We start from the raw sequence: 19,435 nt of genomic DNA, 5'->3' as shown, positions 1-19,435 counted from the left end.
ACGATTCTCATATAAAATATTTCTCAAAATTTTTTATATCACACTATCATAAAACTATATATTCGTGTAGGTTCTTAGCTGAAGCTTATAGTCCGCTCGTTCGATGCATTGCTCAAGAGTTTTTAACATGTTTTTTCAATCAATAATGGATGTATTTAGCTTCACAAAATGTAATTTATTAGTTTGGTATTTGTTTGTATTAGGACTGTTGTTTAATAGAGCATATCTGGTACACGAATTGTTGTCTAAACAGAGGATGTATCTCAAATTTTATAAAATTAACTTTTATATTTTCATATTGTGGTATAATTTCTTTATATATTGTAGGGTTACATTAATGAAACCTACTATTGAACAATAAAAATACACCACTGTTACATTACACAAGCAGAGTGTTACATTAGATTATGTGGGAACCCATATTGGGACCCACTTTTGCAAAATAATTCCCTAATGTAACATTTATAAAAAGTTACAATTGGCAATGCATCGTGGACTATTGTAATACCTTTAGTCCTGTTATAATAGGTAGCCAAATTGTTACAATAGGGGGTATAATGTAATGCTCGCAAGTATAACGCCCCTTACTGTTATAATAGGTCTATTGTAATGCTTTTCGGGCCTATTGTAACAGTAGAAAGTCATTACATCAGGCCATCTATGGCGTAGTGTGATGCTTATTCTGTTTGCGCGTTATTTAATTTTCAAACATGAAGATAATCTTTTTTTTAGATCAACTCTTTTTAATTTCGCTTGTTTATCCAAAAAATTTAATATTGACAATTTATTCCTCTTGCCTGATACCCCACTTATTGCTCTATTTGAATGAAGGGTAGATCGCTAGTTCAAGGATGGTTATGAAATAGTTCTAAACAAAAGTTCTCATATGCAGATATTTAAAAGAGAAACTTTAAGATTTTTATTAATCAAAGACTTCTTTATTGGAAGTTCCACCAACTTACTGCCAGTACTTTTATCTGGAAGCATTTACTAGTGTTCGGCCAGTTTCCAGGACTCGGGATGTTTGAAAAATACTGCATTTCTTTACTACTTTCCTATAGTCTATGGGGGCGTTTGGATTGTGGCGTGGAATCAGAATTGAATATGTGAATGAGGTAAATAAGACTGGGAATAATATCGAATCCTAAGGGATGGTGAGAGTATGATTTACCCACATTGAGCGAATGAGCTTCCCATTCGATATAATAAAATTACTAATTCAAACACTATAATTCATGGGATTGAGGTTTCAATTTACGTTAACCGGACTCATTAACCATGAACCTAACCGCTGTAATCGCAGTGAACATATCAAGTGAAAAAGGTCTTCCTGAAGAACTTTATATATATTCATACGATTTGAAAAGAATCAGAATTCTTGAAATCCCAACACAGTTGAGGTGAGGTTAAGTAAGGGGTTCAGTGCACTAGGAGCAAATTTTCTAGCAAAAAGATGACAAAGAGGAGTCCAATCCCCATTATATTCACAGAGCAACCCACTATTCCTTATATATTGCATGAAAGTTTCCGTAATATTTTCTGCTGTAAATGTTGCAGGGTGTGGTCCTCTTAATGTCCAATCAATATATGTCACTGATCGATTCGAATTACAAGTTTCGTAAAACATGTGAACATAAGTTGGCAGGTAATGTTCATCTGGATAACAAGCAGGCAGACAATACTTCTCGAACAGTGCATAGTACTTTGTATCCGACACAACTTTTGTAGCAAGATCACGGTTAATTTCAAACCATTGAGACCCTTTCCGCCAGTCCTCAAGCTGAATATCAGGCTGCATTTTGGAGCTGTAACGCCCACGCCCATAGCGGGAGGGATCATCGAATGACTGCACAAAACTCTGTTCGGATCCAATGAGGTACCTGTAGACAGTTGGAAAGTTGTAAACTGGTATACAACTCTCAGACAGAAGAGCAAATCGCTCGTTGGAGAAGTCTAGAAGAGCGTTGGCCAGAAGATGCCTTTCTGCTCCGGTTAGAGATGCAGTTTCCCACTCGACTATCTGAGAGGAGACACAGTTGAAGAGACGTTTAATAACAAACTCTAATGAGTTCAAATTCACAATTTTTAAAGTCTAAAGATTTCTTGCATTAGTGATGCGTCTCAACATAACTTTTGCAATGCAAGCCGGTAGCCTAAATTTTTTTAAACATGAAAAAGTAACAAATTTTATATCCTGAAACAAACTGCTGAAGCAAACTAATCATACCTCACTAGGTATTACGGCGACCATAGAAAATAGAGGTATTGCTCACATTATGCTAGAAATGGTCCGTGCCTCGCAAGGGCTATTATGCTAGTATTATTTGTACACAACTCAAGTTTTCAGGTTCAAATCCCGCCAGCAGCAAAAATTTATATTATTATTTATACACGACTCAAATTCCCAGTTTCGAAATTTGTTAACAACAAACTTTTATATTATCATTTATAAACATACTAATAAAGTTAATATTGCAAATCTCATCCTTCATACACTATATAATCTTAACTGAAAATATAATTTTAATAATATAAATATTAAAACTATAAAATTTATAAAATATTAACGAGTATCCGTATATCGCACGGGTTATAAAGTTAGTTTGACATAATTCATGGAATCGAGCTAAATGTGAGTTAATTAACCCTTTTACATGGCCAAACGAGGCCTTATTCAAGTAATGGTCAATTAATTTGGGTAATATAATTCTAATTTGGGATTAATTGTAATTTGAGTTTAATTAAGTCTATTTCGAGCCTAATTTATAAATGTTGTGACGCCCTCACACTCGGGGTTAGGAAAGAGGACCCACAATACAACTTTACTATATAATAATAGCAGAAACAAAATATAATACTTCGAAACTAAAAGGATCTAACAGGATAAAGTATGCGACAAGTTTACAACTACCAACCAGAGTAATATTATTACAACCCAAAAATATAATTTAAACCAAACTATCTGATTCCAACTTGGAATTGACTGATAACCCAAAGTATCTGATTCAGCTAATACACTTCCCACCAACTTATTATCGCTTGCTCACACAACATCTACCTGCTCTGGCATCTGTAATCCTACAACACGATAAGGACTTCTAGGAACGCTCTTGCGAGTGGTGCGCCTAAGTCTGACCATCCTCTTGCTTAACTGCCATTGTAAGATCACGCAAATAAATGAGTTATAAGACTCAGAAAGTAACCATTAGACAATTCTAATATCAGAACAATAATGACATTCACAGTCTCAATAAACTAGGTGGCAGGGTTATAATATTTCTAGGAAAGGATTTCAGGATAAGGATTCAATGGGATTGGAGGTTTAAGTGATGTTTATTCAGTTTCAAGATCAATCAATAGGGTTCTCAATAGATTCAACAATTCCAAGATGGTTTAATCAATAAACAACAGTTTCAAATCATTATAGTGAAATACAAATCACAATTCAAAAGATAGTGTTTTATGCACAATAAATCCCTTTTCATCATTTTAAACAATTTAGAACCCTTGTTGGATTGGATTTATCCATCTTTTAATTACAATACGGGTGATCAACCCGTACTAACCTTCATCTGGTCATTAAGGTACCTAAGGCAATTATTTCAGCCTATATATTGGACTATCCCCGCTAGCCTCTTATGTGATTGAACTAGTCCTACTAGCCTCTTACATCTCTATCCAATCTTTAGGAATTCATTAGAAAAACCTTTATATTGGAGAACACGGAAGTGTTAACTAAATTCTTTTTAACATTACCATCAATTGAAATCATTCGGACTCTTTCAAGCCGAAAATCATTGTTAGGTTCAATTCAAGAATTCAAATGAGAATAAACAATTAAAGCTAAGGAAACGTAAGTTGAGGAAATGATTAATCACTAAGCATAGGTATTATCAAAGTCATCCACAAGATGGTTCTCAGGAAACAATACAATAAAAAGCGTTGGGTTTACTGTTATAAGGATATGGATAAACAAAGCATTAACAATAAGGATCTGGACAAACAAGGTATAAAAAAACAAGGCTTAACCAAGTAATAATCAATATAAGGATCTGGATAACATGGTATTAATAACCAGGCTTACCAAAGCAATAAGGATCAAAGGTCTTTGTAGATCACAAGATATAATGAAAGTAGGGTAGGGTATTTGAAATGAAATAGGTCAATAACAAGGGTTATCAATTCAAGTTCAACAACTGTACCAATAAGATCATCTTATTTTATCAATGCATAACATATCGACTCTCTGTGATCAATTCACTTTTAAAGAGAAATTAAAGTTACTTGCCTCACAAGCTTTCCTGTTTAACTGAATATTGAGCTACTGCCACCTAGAGTCTCTTTCCCTTTCCTAGAACGAATGTCTCTGCTTTCCGAATCCACAATCACAAATAATCCATAATTAGAACCTCATCAAAACTTGACGTTTCTCAGAACGTCTATCTTTCTACCCCAATCATTATATCTTATTCCCTATAATAACTTATATCATACTTAACAGATATCAAATATCAACCTTATATCCTTTATACCCTTGTTCAATCATTTACTTACAAACACGTAATGACGTATACACATAATCCGACACATTCATTTATATCCAAATCTCATTACAGCTTTATATCTATATTCCTTATACTTATATATATATCAACACACACACATATATATAGAGAAAGAGAGAAGTGATTAACTGGTAACTATTTTGTAGAGTAACTAAATATTAGCCATTAGATTTATGTTAGTTAGGGGTTTAGATCTTGACATGTACCTAACATCAAATATTGCATTTGCTATTAAAAATACAGACTAACAGTGTTGCACAATGTGAACAACGTTTCCAATTTTTAATTTTTTTTATTTTTCTTATTTTTTCTGGTTGAATTTAAATACTATGTAATTTTATAAATCATTTGTAAATATAATATTCTACATATTTTATGATTTTTTTACATTGAGATTCTAATTTTTCATATTTATAAATATAATTTAAATTTTAGGCTAGTCAATCTAAGGAAAAAGAAATACTGGATATGAAAATAAAATTAAGAAAACAACACAAAATTATATTACATATAAATAAACCTGACATAAATAAAAAATACAAAAAACTAACATCTTGTGTACATAAAATTTACAGAACATAACATTAACAAAAACAATAGAAAACATTAAAGTTTACAAAACACTAAAAGTTTACTAACATGTAAAACTTTCACGACCAATTAAATTTTTTATATGAAAAGAATACATTTTTAAATTATTAACCAAAGTCACGTTATAAAAAGAATGTAAAAAGGTATGACTAAAGGTTATGTTATAAACAAAGGTTAAAAAACACAAAACATGAAATTAAAAATTAATAAAACACGGTAAAAAAATAATAACCCAAGTTTCAGTAAAAATAATTACAGAACACATGATTTTAGTTTACAGAATACATGAAAATTATAAAAAATGATTGAGAACATGAAAAATATTAAAGAACTCATGGATAATTAGATGTGTTCTATAAAAATAGTTATAGAACACATAAAAGTTACTAAAAATGAAAACAAGAAAAATAGACATTAAGTAAAAAATATATAGCATTAAGAAAAGAAAAAACATAAAATATATAAGAATTATAGAACACAATACAGAACATTAGTTGAAATTACATAACACCACAATTCACAATAAATAAAAGCACATAAAAGTAATTACAAAATACGATTGCGGGTTACTACGATAAAAAAATTAAAAATACATAAAAAATTACACAGTGTTAATAAAAAGAAGGGAATACTAATAAAAGACTTGTTGTGCACAAAACAAAAATTGATAAAAAAATATTGTGCACGGTACAAAATATTAAAGAAAAACAAAAAAAGTAAAAGAACGTGCAGATAAAAAAACTGAATCAATGTAACGACGTGATGTTAGAGTTAGAGTTACCTAGTTACTCAATAGATAGAGTTACCCAATGAATCCACCCCTATATATATATATATATATATATATATTGTTCTCGATAATAGGGCATGACGTATTCGCAACTACGCTTACCCTTATCACAACAATCAATCAAAATAATTAATCAAGTACACCTAATTTCTTTTTAGCACTTAACCCTAAACACGTATCGTGCACTAAACTTTATACGATTAACAACTCGAATCAAAACTACAATACGGAATTGAATTCTTATTTCTTTTTAAAACCGAATACCAATCCTTGTGATCAACTCACATTAAACAAATATCACTTTGCATGCAAATCAAAATTAGCATATCCATCTCAAATATTACAAAATCACTTAAAACACTTAATCGTGCAATTCGACTTCTTAAAACTATACAAGCTAACATGCATGATCCATAGCATGTGTAATCCTAACCATCCTTAAAACCATTCTTTTTATCATTTTTTGTAAAAATTTGAACCATAAAGGCTCTTAATTCGAACAAAAATCACAATTCTGACATTTAAAAAGTTTCTTAGCTTCTACACAATCATCAATCAATCAATACAAGACTTCTAAACATTAATTACCTTTAGAAATAATTACCTTACATTTTTTTATCAAAAATTCGAACCAAAACATGTTGGAAACCGAATGAAACTTAGAAAATCAACATGCATCCATTTTTAATAACATGCATAAAAATTTTAGTGACATGCATCAATATTTAGTCAACTAATCATATAATCAACTGCCAATAATCATTCTATTCAAACTTATAATCATAAACTTTGATTTAAAAACCAAAAATCCAATCAAGCACTAAACAAGTAACATGCATTTTACAATTCATCTTCTTTACACTAAAGCAAATGGAAGATCAAGTTTAAATAAATCCACCGGTCCCTTTTGGTCATGGCCGGGGTGGTCGAATTCGAGGGTGCTCATGCAAGGGTATTTCTTTAAATTTTGGACCTTTAAATCTTGTAATACTAATCTACTATACACCCTTATGAACATACATCAAGAAATTGTATTTTTCTTGAATATACTCTAAGAGAGGGTTTTGTAAAAACTTACTCAAGAACTTAGATGAAATTGATGTAGGATAGAGGATTATAAATGCTTAATATTTATGGTAAAATCGTTGAAAACTAACTTAGATTTTGATCTCGCTTGTGAGAGAGAGAGAAAAGAAGAATTCGAGAGAGAGAGGGGGGGAAAAGAGAGACAAAAAGGAAAAGAGAGAGAGTAAGTTGGGAAGGAAGGAGGATGGGAGGAGGGAGTATATATAGTGGAGTGGAGGGGCAACATGATAATTCACAATTGCTTTTCTCTTTTATTTTCTAGAAAATTCTAGAACATAAAGTAACAAATATAAAAACAGCTTTATAAATTATAAAAATTACACAACTTTTATTTTTAAAATAAATATCATGAAATTAGCCCTCTCCTCATATTTTTAAAATTATTTTTGAGTAAATAGATCATTTTCTATGAATTTTACAATTAACTCTCAGATAATAGAAATAACCTTTCGAAAATCATTTTAAAAATATCAGAATATCAAAATAAATTCAACCATCATTTTTAGAAAGTCTCTAGGGCTATTTCAAAGATTATAAAATAAATTTCACACTTTGATCATACTCCAATAATTTTATAAAAATAAATAAAGATCAAATAATCCTTATTTTTATTCAATAAATCCTTTTGCGAATAATTAAATACTCGCGAATCTCAGAATCACACTCCTAACTCTAAAATATCATATATCACATAATAACATCATCCACATTTCATATTTGTACACCTCAACACATAATTTTCCCTTGTAAATGCTAATTACGTTTATAACAATTACCCGGTAATTCAAATAACAATATAACTTTCACATTTATGACTCCATACAACAGAAACACACAGAGGACTAGATATATTTCATCTCCTAATATAATCCATGAATTATCTTATTTTTAATCCTTTTTTTTCATTTAATCCACCTTTCTTATAACGGGTCCCATTCTGTCTGATGGCTTGACAATAACTGATTAATTTATGTTTTCTTAAAACATAACTTATGCATTTTGCTGACTCGTCAAACTGGATCGAGTCATTTTACGATCCCTTATACTTTTTTACAGAAACACACATAAGCCACAAAATTATATACCTTTATATTTATAATCATAAATCTACACATAGATCACAAATCTATACTTTATCATATAATTACATCGCGAAAATCTAAGTCGTTACAATCTACCCCCCTTAAAAGGATTCTGTCCTCAGAATCTAGCCTAAGCAAATAAATGGGGATATTTCTCACACATTTCTCTTTCTAATTTTCAAGTTGATTCTTCTACCTTGGGATTTTTCCACAAAACTCTAACTAATGGCACCACTTTATTTCTAAGCGTTTTTTCTTTCCGATCTAAAATTTGAACGGGTTGTTCCATATAAGAATTTTTTTGCTGAATTTCTACGGGTTCCAATTAGTACGTGACTGGAATCTGCATTATACTTCTTCAAAAGAAATGCGCAGACTTTCTCAGTCGATCAATGATCACCCAAATCGAGTTATGATTAGCCTTGGTCTTTGGTAATCCTACCTCAAAATCCATTGCGATATGTTCTCACTTCGATTCAGGTATGTCTAGTGGTTGAAGCAATCTGCTCGGTCATTGGTGTTCCTACTTTACTTTTTGACATGTATATCACTTACTTATCCACTCTGTAATTTGCTTTTTCATATTCAGCCACCAATAGTTCTCTTTCAAGTCCTTGTACATTTTCGTACTTCCAAGATGAATCGAAAACCTCGAGTTATGCACTTCGCGTAAAATCTCGTGCTTTAGCTCTACAACATTTGGAATCCATATACGTGAATTAAATCTGTATATTCCTTTATCATCCTTTTGAGTCTTAATTTCTTCTCCAGATAATTTATCTTTATCATACTCTATCACTTATTCCTGACAACGTCGAATCTTTTCCAGACTGGATGAAATGCCATGATATAAATCATTTCATTCTCTATCTCCGAGATTTACATCTCTGTCTCCAACTTCATAATTTCTTTGATCAATTCTACAGATGAAGTTAATATATTAAATCTTTCCTTGCGGCTTAGCGCATCCGCTATGACATTTGCTTTTCTAGGATGATAACTTATCGTGCAGTCATAATCCTTGATTAATTTCAACCATCTCCTTTGTCTCATATTCAACTCTTTCTGCGTAAAGGTATATTTCAATCTCTTGTGGTCTGTATAAATTTCATATTTCTCTCTGTACAAATAGTGTCTCCAAATCTTAAGAGCAATCACAATCGCTGTTAATTCCATTTTATGCGTAAGATATATCTGCTCATGCAGCTTTAACTAACGTGATGCATACGCTATTATGTTTCCGTGCTACATCAACACTCAACCTAAACCTTTATACGAAGCATCACTATATATCACAAACTCACCCTTCTCATCAAGTAGAACCAATACTGGTGCATAAACTAACCTTTTCTTTAGCACTTGGAAGATTTCTTTACACTTATCTGTTCAAACAATTTTTTTTTAATTTTTCTTCGTCAACTTAGTCAGTGAAACTGCAATCTTAGAAAAACCTTGAATGAATCATCGATAATATCCAGCTAGTCCCAAAAAGCTTATCACTTATATTGGAGTCTTTGGCCTTTCCCTATTCATAACAACTTCAATCTTCGCAGGATCTACTTTGATACCTTCACTATTGACTACGTGTCTAAGAAACTGAACTTCCTTTAACCAAAACTCACATTTAGAACACTTTGCGTACAATTTCTTTTTCCTCAAGATTTCCAAAGCAATTCTAAAATGTTCCATGTGCTCCGATTCTGACCTTGAGTAAATCAAGATATCGTCAATGAATACTTATATGAACTTGTACAAGTATTTCTTAAATACTCAATTCATAAGATCCATAAAAGCAGCTGGCGCATTTGTCAAGCCAAACACCATTACCAAGAATTCATAGTGTCCATTATCCATTTGAAATGTCATCTTGGGTTTATCTCATGCCTTAATCTTCAGCTGATGATATCCAGATCGTAAATCGATCTTCAAAAAACAAGTAGCTCCTTTCAATTGATCAAATAAATCATCAATTCACGGGAGAGGGTACCTATTCTTGATAGTCAACTTATTGAGTTTGCGATAATCGATATATAATCTCATGCTTCCATCTTTCTTCTTTAGGAACAGCACTAGTGCACCCCACAGGGATACACTCGGTCGAATAACTCCTTTATCTAACAATTCTTGTAATTGCATCGCTAGTTCCTTCATTTTAATGGGCGCCATTCGATAAGGGGCTTTCAAAACTGGTTCCGTTCCAGGAGCCAAATCAATTGTGAATTCGCTCTCTCGATCTGGAGGTAGTCCATGTAATTTATCGGGAAAATCTTTAACCACAAGAATGTCCTCAATCCTAAGGGATTCCTTCTCTACATCCTTTACGTGAGCCAAATAAGCTTCGCATCCTTGTCGTAATAATCTTCTTATCTGAGTTGTCTTGAGAAACTTTCTCTTTTGCTTTTCCCCCTTTAAATATCACCTTAGCTCCATCCTTGGACCTCAATTTCAAATTCTTACTTCTATATTTGATTTGCGCATCGTGGTTCACGAACCAATCCATTCCGAGTATGATATGGAATTCTCCTAACTTAAATGGTATTAAGTCAGTAGTAAAGTACTGACCTTCTATAACAATATCACAATTTGGAAAAACCTGTCGATAATAAATCTTTCCTGAATTGCTACTTCGATAACCAAACTAGATTCTAAAGGGTATGCAACACACTTTAATCTATCAAAAAGATCTAGTAGCTCTAGAATCCATTAACACTTTAACTTCTACTCAATTTACAGCAAGCGTACCTGCTACCACATTCGCATCTTGCACGACATCTTTCATTATCATATTAAATGTTTGTGCCCTTGGCTGAACTGATTGTGCTTGTTGGGGTGGTGGTCCAACAATTCTCTAGACATTTTCCTTTTGAACAGGATCTTTACAATTCCTTGCCATATGGTCAGCTTTTCCGCATTTGAAGCATGTTATCTCGGATCTTCCCACAATATTTGAACATTCCGATGAGTAATGTCCTTTCTGGTTACACTTAAAACATGTTATATTAAGCTTGTTGTACCTTCCCGGGTGTCTCTTTCCACAAGTCTTGCATTCCGGGATTGAAGGTCTATTATCCCTTGTCAACCATCACTATAATAGATTATAACATAAAAGGGGAACCCGACATCTAACCAAGTATCCCAAGCCTATTGGCGTTAAAAAGAAACAACAACAAATGCTATGGGCTCTACCAGATGTCCCGTCTGAATTCATAACCATAATTAAACATTACAATCCAGAACCTCTCTCAACACTGACATCAGCCACCGCATCAACTTATGAACTCCGCGGACCTCGGCATCAGCATCACTACAAGAAGGACCCTCAACCAACCATCTACAGGCAAACTGTTCCACCATCTCAATACGAACATGCCACTCGGGCTCTAGTACCAACATCTGCAATCTAGACTTTCGGTTCAACCTATCTACCAAAGATCTCAATTCTGGTATAAGAGTAAACACAAAGTGACGGTCCCGAGCCAAATCATCACCAACATGGGTAGGCAAACATGCACTCTATCAGGAGCTGGGGAATCTTCCCTAACAACTGGGGTATACATGCATAGGGTCACAGTATCCTCAGACGGATCATCCTCGGTATCTGAACTAATATACTGGGCTCTACAGATCCCGGTAACAAACTATCCTCAGAATCGGCATCACTACCACTATCAGCACTATCAGGATCCTGAGATAAAATATAAAACGGTAACTAAGAAACAACAGTGGGGTTAAATCAAACCCCCAACTAACTCAATACCCTAACTCTAACTACTTTCTCAGCTATATACTTACTTAGACTATACCTAATAGTCTAACTCAACTCTATATGAGTTGAACACTCTCGTAATATTTAATTACCCTTATTACCCTTTTATCCTAACTTGTCTCAGGGACTAAATCCTGTAGCCCGGATACCAACTTATGACGCCCTCAAACTCGGGGTTAGGAAAGATGACCCACAATATTATTTTACTAATATAATAATAGCAGAAAAAATATAATACCCTAAAACTAACAGGATCTAACAGGACAAAATATGAGAAAAGTTTACAACTACCAACCAGAGTAATATTATTACAACCCAAAAATATAATTTAAACTAAATTATCCGATTCCGACTTGGAATTGACAAATAACCCAGAGTATCTGATTCAGCTAATACACTTCCCACCAATTTATTGTCGCTTTCTCACACATCATCTACCTACTCTGGCATCTAGAATCCCACAACACGATAGGGACCACTAGGAACGCTCTTGTGAGCGGTGCGCCTAAGTCTGACCATCCTCTTCCTTAACTGCCATTGTTAGATCACGCAAATAAATGAGCTAAAAGGCTCAGCAAATAAGCATTAGACAGTTCTAATATCAAAACAATAATGACAGTCACAATCTCAATAAACTAGGTGGAAGGGTTACAATATCTCTAGGATAGGATTTCAGGATAAGGATTCAATGGGATTTGAGGTTCAAGTGATGTTTATTCAGTTTCAGGATCAATCAATAGGGTTCTCAATAGATTCAACAATTTCAAGATGGTTTAATCAATAAACAAAAGTTTCGAATCATTATAGTCAAATTCAAATCACAATTCAAAGATAGTGTTTTCTGCATAATTAAACGTTTTTCATTATTTTAAATAATTTAGAACCCTTTTTGGATTGGATTTATCCATATTTTAATTATAATACGGATGATCAACCCGCACTGATCTCCATCTGGTTATTAAGGTACCTAAGACAGTTATTTTAGCCTATATATTGGACTAGCCCCGCTAGCCTCTTATGTGATCGGACTAGTCCCACTAGCCTCTTATGTGATCGGACTAGTCCCACTAGCCTCTTACATCTCTATCCAATCTTTAGGAATTTATTAGAAAATCTTTATATTGGAGAACACAGAAGTGTTGACTAAATTCTTTTTAACATTACCAGCAATTGAAATTATTCGGACTCTTTCAAGTCGAAAATCATTCTTAGGTTCAATTCAAGAATTCAAAGGAGAATAAACAAATAAAGCTAAGGAAATGTAAGTTGATAATGTGAACGCCCTCAATCTCGGGGTTAGGAAATGAGGACCCACACACCATTAAACTATCAATAAAATAACATAAACCCCGATTAACTACTAACATGATCTAAACAAAATTAAGTATGAGACAAAACAAAACTATCAACCAACATATTATTATTACAACCCAAAATAATATTTAATTTACACAATCGATTCAGACTTGGAACCGACAGATAACCCATTGTATCTTTACAAGCTTTCCAACTAAGCGCTTGCTCACACAACCTGTACTACCTACTCTGGCATCTGGAAGCCTACGATATGGTAGGGGCCACCAGGTACGCTCTTATGAGCAGTATGCCTAAGTCTGGTCATCTTCTCGCTTAACTGCCATGGTTAGAACAAAGCAAAATATATGAGCATAAAAAGCTCAACACGTAACTATATGACAGTTCTATAATGCAGCAATAACAAATATCCAAATCACTTTTAAGGCATTCTATTTTAAATCTGTAGGTGGCAGATTTCTATCTTTGGGCTATGAAAGGGTTATGAAGAAAGATTTGGGCTTTCAAGGAATCAAGGCTCAAGATAGGGTGAAAGCCGACGTTCATCACAAATCATTAACAAGATCTCAAGGATCTTTCAAGTGGAAAGAAAGAATATATTCAACTCTGGGAATCAATTATATGATTGATAACTATATCAGAATAAGAATCAAGGTTCTCAAAGTTGTATGCTAAACAATAACACAATCAACTCTTCTCAAATCATTTTAAATCATTTCATTTACAAAGAAGCAATTGCTAAGGCAATGTATTCAATATTTATTTCTAAAGTGATAGGGAACCCTTGATTGGACTACTTTAACTTTCATAAATAATGATACGGATGATCATCCCGTACCGACCTCCATCTGGTCATTAAGATACCTATGACATAATTTCAGCCTTAAACTGTACTAGCCCGCTAGTCTCTTATATGACTTTATATGACTGGACTAGTCCCACCAGTCTCTTACGTCTCAATCCAATCCATCAGGAATTCATTTGGAAAACCTTATGTTGGAAAATAAAGGTTTTACTAAGTTCATTTTATCATTACCAAGAATATGAAATCATTCGGACTCTTTCAAGTCAAAACTCATTCTTAAGTTCAATTTCAAGAATTCAAAGGAATTGAATGAATCAAAAGTAATCAAAGATCAATACTATGGTCGAGAACAAATGATAAACAAGGTCTACAAGTTAGGGAACCAAAACAGTTTCAAGGATCAATACAGGTTAAGGTAAACAAATAAATGAAGGATTTGGGTTTCTCGAAATATTATGCAAGGGAGTTCATAAAGGTTCTTATAAGGTTTACGAGAATTTAGGTTATACAAAGGATTCAATAGGTAATCAAGATATAAATCGGCAGGGTTACTATAAGGGTTTGAAAAATAATTATATCAAGTCGCTACATGAACAATATCAAGGTGTTTCAAGGGATTAATGATAGATATAACACAAGTATTAACGTCCGGGTTCAAGAATCAATATCAGGTTATCACAAGGGACAATAAAAGGGCTTCTCAAGAATCAATAACAGGTTCACAAGGAACAATAACAGGGTATCTCAAAATCAATAACAGGTATATCATAATTGCAATAAAAAGCCTCGAGTTAATCATGGTATCATCAATATCCTCTCTATAATCAAATTATACGAGTAGGCAGAGTTACTTTCCTGGATCCGCTTTCCTGTTTTACGGGGTTTGAGCTACTGCCACCTAGAATACCTTTCCCTTCCCTATCCTGAATGCCTTCACGATCCGAATCTACAATCCGAAATCAAACCCTAATTAGGTTCCCACTCGATGTTCCCAGAACATTTAATAATTACCCCAATTCGATCTAACGCTTAACTTATATATATGAGTATAATACCGAATACTCACATAGCACTTAATAGTGTACACTTATATACTTAAACTCCATACTCTAGCAAATAATCATATTTCGTATGACTCGATAACTAACTAACTCAATCCTTTCCTTTTTTTCCAAAAATTCGAACCAAAGGAAATGAACCACATCAAATAGATCAACATGCAATCTTATATCTTGACATGCATTCATTTAACTAGACTCTAGAATCAAATCAACCAAATAACTTGAAGCAATCCCTTTTAAATCTATAAACCATACGGATTTTTCAACAAAAGACAATTAAAGAATCAAATAATGACATGCAAGTACAAGGATCACTTATAAACTTTAATTTAATCCAAAACTCACCCCTTTAAATCATTTTTCAAAGAAAACGAAACACAAATTAGGTTCTAAAGCCAAAATTCTTTGTAGCCTTAGATCAAAATTAGACCCCCTTTTTAAATTATAAAAATTCGAACTCCAATCATCAAACAAAATCAACAACATTGCATGCAACCATTTAAATTCACATTCAAACTACCAATCATCAATTAACCTTTAAAAATCATTTTCCCCACACTATTTTATCAAAAATTCGAACCTAACAAGTGTTAAAAGACGAATGAAGCTTGGAAATTAGCATGCAATGATTTTTAGTAACATGCATAGAGATTTTGATGACATGCATCCACTTTTATCCAACTAAACACACAATCAACCACCAATAATCCTTGTACTCAACCTTTTAACCATAAAAACTTGATTTTGATCAAAAACTCAAGTAAACATCAAACAACTAACATGCAATCTATACTACATCAAATATACAGTAAATCACTTTGAAAATCACTTTGAAAATCACACAATCTAGAACTTTATTCTCTCCTATATGAAAATGTTCCAAGCAATTGTGTTTTACTTGGACATAATCAAAGAGATGGTGCTACAAAACTTGCTTAAAACTTACATGCAAGGAGGAATAAGATAGAGAATTAGAAAATATGATGATCAATGGTGAAATCCTTGAGTTCTAGCTAGTATTTGCTATTGCATGTAGGGGAGAGAGAGAGAGAGAGAGAGAGAGAGAGAGAGAGAGAGAGAGAGTATTCGGGAGAGAGAGAGCCGAGAGGGAGAAGAAAGAAAAGAGAGAAACGAGAGAGAAGAGAGAGAAGGAAAAGATGAAAGAAAGAAAGAAAGAGTGGCTGGGTGGAGAGAAGAAAAAGAGGGAGGGGTGGGTTTTTATAGCCAAAATGGCATAAGCGTTTTGGTCTTTTGCCAACCCACTCTATAATCTTCTTTTTATTTAACTCAAAACGAATTTAATTAATACGCAACCCTCTCAGAAAAGATGAAAATGTCACGAATAAAATTTTAGAATATAGATCTCGAAATTAGATTTCTAGACATATTTTAAAATAATTTTTGAGCGTACAATTTATTTTCTATGAATTTTACAAGATTGCACTCAAAATAGAGTTATAACTCGATAAAATCATTTTAAAATACACCGATCACCAAATAATTTCATCTATCATTTTAAGAAAGTCTCTAGGACTATTTCAAAGATAACAAGATAAATTTCACGCCTTGACCATACTCGAATAATTTTATAAAAATATATAAAGGTCCAATAAACCTTATTTTAAATCAAATAAATCCCTTAAAATTATTTAAAAATAACTAGAGCACATAATCAAGCATATTTTCAAGAAATAACACGTATTCACATATCATGACTCATATCATAACACATTCGATCATAAGAATTCCCATTTTTAATTGATAACCACTTTTCACGTAACAGGTCGTGTCCTGTCTCACGGCCCGACGCTGAGCGTTTTCAATTACGCTTATCAATCATTCTCTTTATATCAACTGACACACTACTGGAATATAATACTCACTTAAACATTCCTATTTTACACAATAACACTTATTTCACATTTAAATACCTTAATCTCTTTTTAAGACAGGTTTCGTTCAACATGACGGCCCGACAACACAACTTATACCATAAGCTGACTCATCAAACTGGAATGGGTCATTTCATGTTCCCAGTTACTAATATACAATAAAGACAATTAACCAACAAAATTATTTAACCCTTTATTTAATCACATAATTTATAATTGTTGGATTTTTAAACGCAGTGGGGCGTGGAAAAACACTTTTACACACACAAAATCCAAATAAAAGCATATAAATCGTGAATAAAAATTCGAGAGATCGAATCTAACCTTTTAAATATTAATCGGAGACAACGATCAGAGATCCTTAGCAGTTGCTCCTCAAGTGTGAAGCACTCCACCGGTATCCACCAAGAAAATGACTTTTAGGAGGAGGAGGAGGTGCAGAGAATTTGGTTTTCTGAAACTTTTGGGTTTCTCGGGTTCGAATAAAATAGGGTCTATAATAGTGTATTTATAGGAAAAATTTTCAACTGAATTTTCCCATAAATATTATTATTATTATCCCATTTATTATTCTCATTAATAATTAAAACACCTTTTTATTATTAATCCTTTTTCTAAACACTTTAGAAATAATTCTCTCTCTTGATTTAATTTCAAAAATTAAATCCTTAATTAATAATATTAAGAACTTTTCTTAATTAATTTATAATCAATTAAATCTCATTTAATCAATTATTAAATTTTCCAATTAATTATTTATTTCACAAATAAATAATTATTAGCCATTATTAATTATTTCCTCCACCATAAAATCATTCTCTTTTTATGGTGTGTCCCTGTAGGTTCAATATTAAGCCGGTAGTAGAAATAAATAATAATAAAACTATTTTTATCATTATTTATATAAATTCTCTAATTTATTAAATATGATTAATTAATTAATCACATTTATTCTACATCGTGAGTGATGCTTCTCAACATATCGCGACTATCCGAATAATATGAATTCACTGCTTAGAATACCAAGAACCTGTCAGTGAATAGTTACCGTACAATAAACTCCTTCTACCCTACAATGTCCCGATTAAATACAAGGCATGGATCTCGTGTCAAGCCTATCTAATTCAATCACTTGCTTACCATTTACTATACGTAGTTCTATGCAAATTAGAAACTCCTTTCTAATTTCATTCACTCTGGCCAGAGATTCCTGAACTAGCATAAGTGGATCAGCCTTGAACATTCGCTTCCTTCACTGGAAGGGGTAGATCCTTTATTGATCATACACTATCTTCGTGTACAAATTCCTATACCCAGAAGAGCCCTAATAATTGTCCCTAGAGACTAAGAACTAAACCAAAGCTTAGTTCAGTGTACACAAGATGACTATGATGACCTCAAGTCTAAGGATACTTGTACAACTATCACTAAGCGAACAACTGCTGACACGTGAGTGAACTCCATCAGTTGTTCAGCTAGGCGAGTCATGTTCAGTGAACTTATTCTATAATAAGCACCTACATACTAGCTATAGTGTCACCACACAAATGTCTATGAGAACAAACATTCTTCATAATGAAGCAAGCATAGTATGTACCGATCTTTGCGGATTATTAATTACCAGTTAGTAATCCTATGACCAGGAACTATTTAAGTTTAGAGTTATCATCTTTTTAGGTCTCACTATTATGATCTCATCATAATCCATAAAAAGCTTTACTCTAAACTATGGTATATCTTATTTAAACCTTAAATAGATAAAGCCCGTTATAAAAACAAAACAAGTCTTTTTTTTAATATCAATGAATCAAACAGATTACATAAAAGTTATTCCTAAATCCTAATACATGATTGGACTTAGGACATATTCCTTTCAATCTCCTACTTGTACTAAAGCCAATCACTCTGGTATCTAATACCCATCTCATCTTTATGACGATCAAAGTGACTTTCAATAAGTAGCTTTGTGAGTGGGTCTGCTATGTTGTTATGTGTGTCAACTCTATTTCAATACAACACAAGAAATGTTACCTTACCCGCGCTCCCACTAACCCTTTTGTAGACGCATGGTTCATCTTCATTTTTGATAAAATCAAACTCTTTAATTGTCTCATCAAAACGAATGTTCCATCTTTCGAGAAGCTTGCTTTCAACCACATTAATCGCAAGCAAAATCTGAACTGATTTTAACAGGGCTACACGTAAAAAGTTTCATCAAAGTCAATCCATTGCCTTTGTTTGAATCCTTTTCCCAAAAGCCTGGCCTTATAGGTCTCCACCCTGGCCATCTGCTATAATCTATCTTTTGTATACCGTATACCATAGATTCCATTCTGGATTTCATGGCACTTTGCCATTTCTCTGTGTCAACTCTACTCATAGCCTCATTATAGGTCACAGGGTCGTCATCATCAATGATCGACAACTCATTGTCATTTTCAATGACAAGGCCATAATACCTCTCAGGTTGGCGAGACACTCTC

At 33.0% G+C, this 19,435-nt stretch overlaps 1 protein-coding gene across 1 annotated transcript; it reads right to left on the bottom strand.

The window, feature by feature from the left end:
* Nucleotides 1-1,369: 1,369 nt before the first annotated feature.
* On the bottom strand, nucleotides 1,370-3,772 carry LOC141706952 (glycosyltransferase BC10-like). The gene is made up of 3 exons (XM_074509864.1): nucleotides 3,707-3,772; nucleotides 3,059-3,151; nucleotides 1,370-2,020 (listed from the first exon to the last, which is right to left on the bottom strand). The coding sequence occupies exons 1-3, from the start codon at nucleotides 3,770-3,772 to the stop codon at nucleotides 1,370-1,372; spliced, it is 810 nt and encodes a 269-aa protein (XP_074365965.1).
* Between the last annotated feature and the right edge of the window lie 15,663 nt (nucleotides 3,773-19,435).

The sequence above is a fragment of the Apium graveolens genome, chromosome 1 (genome assembly GCF_009905375.1).
Source record: "Apium graveolens cultivar Ventura chromosome 1, ASM990537v1, whole genome shotgun sequence".
Lineage (NCBI taxonomy): Eukaryota > Viridiplantae > Streptophyta > Magnoliopsida > Apiales > Apiaceae > Apium > Apium graveolens.
This window is presented reverse-complemented; position numbering and strand designations above follow the sequence as displayed.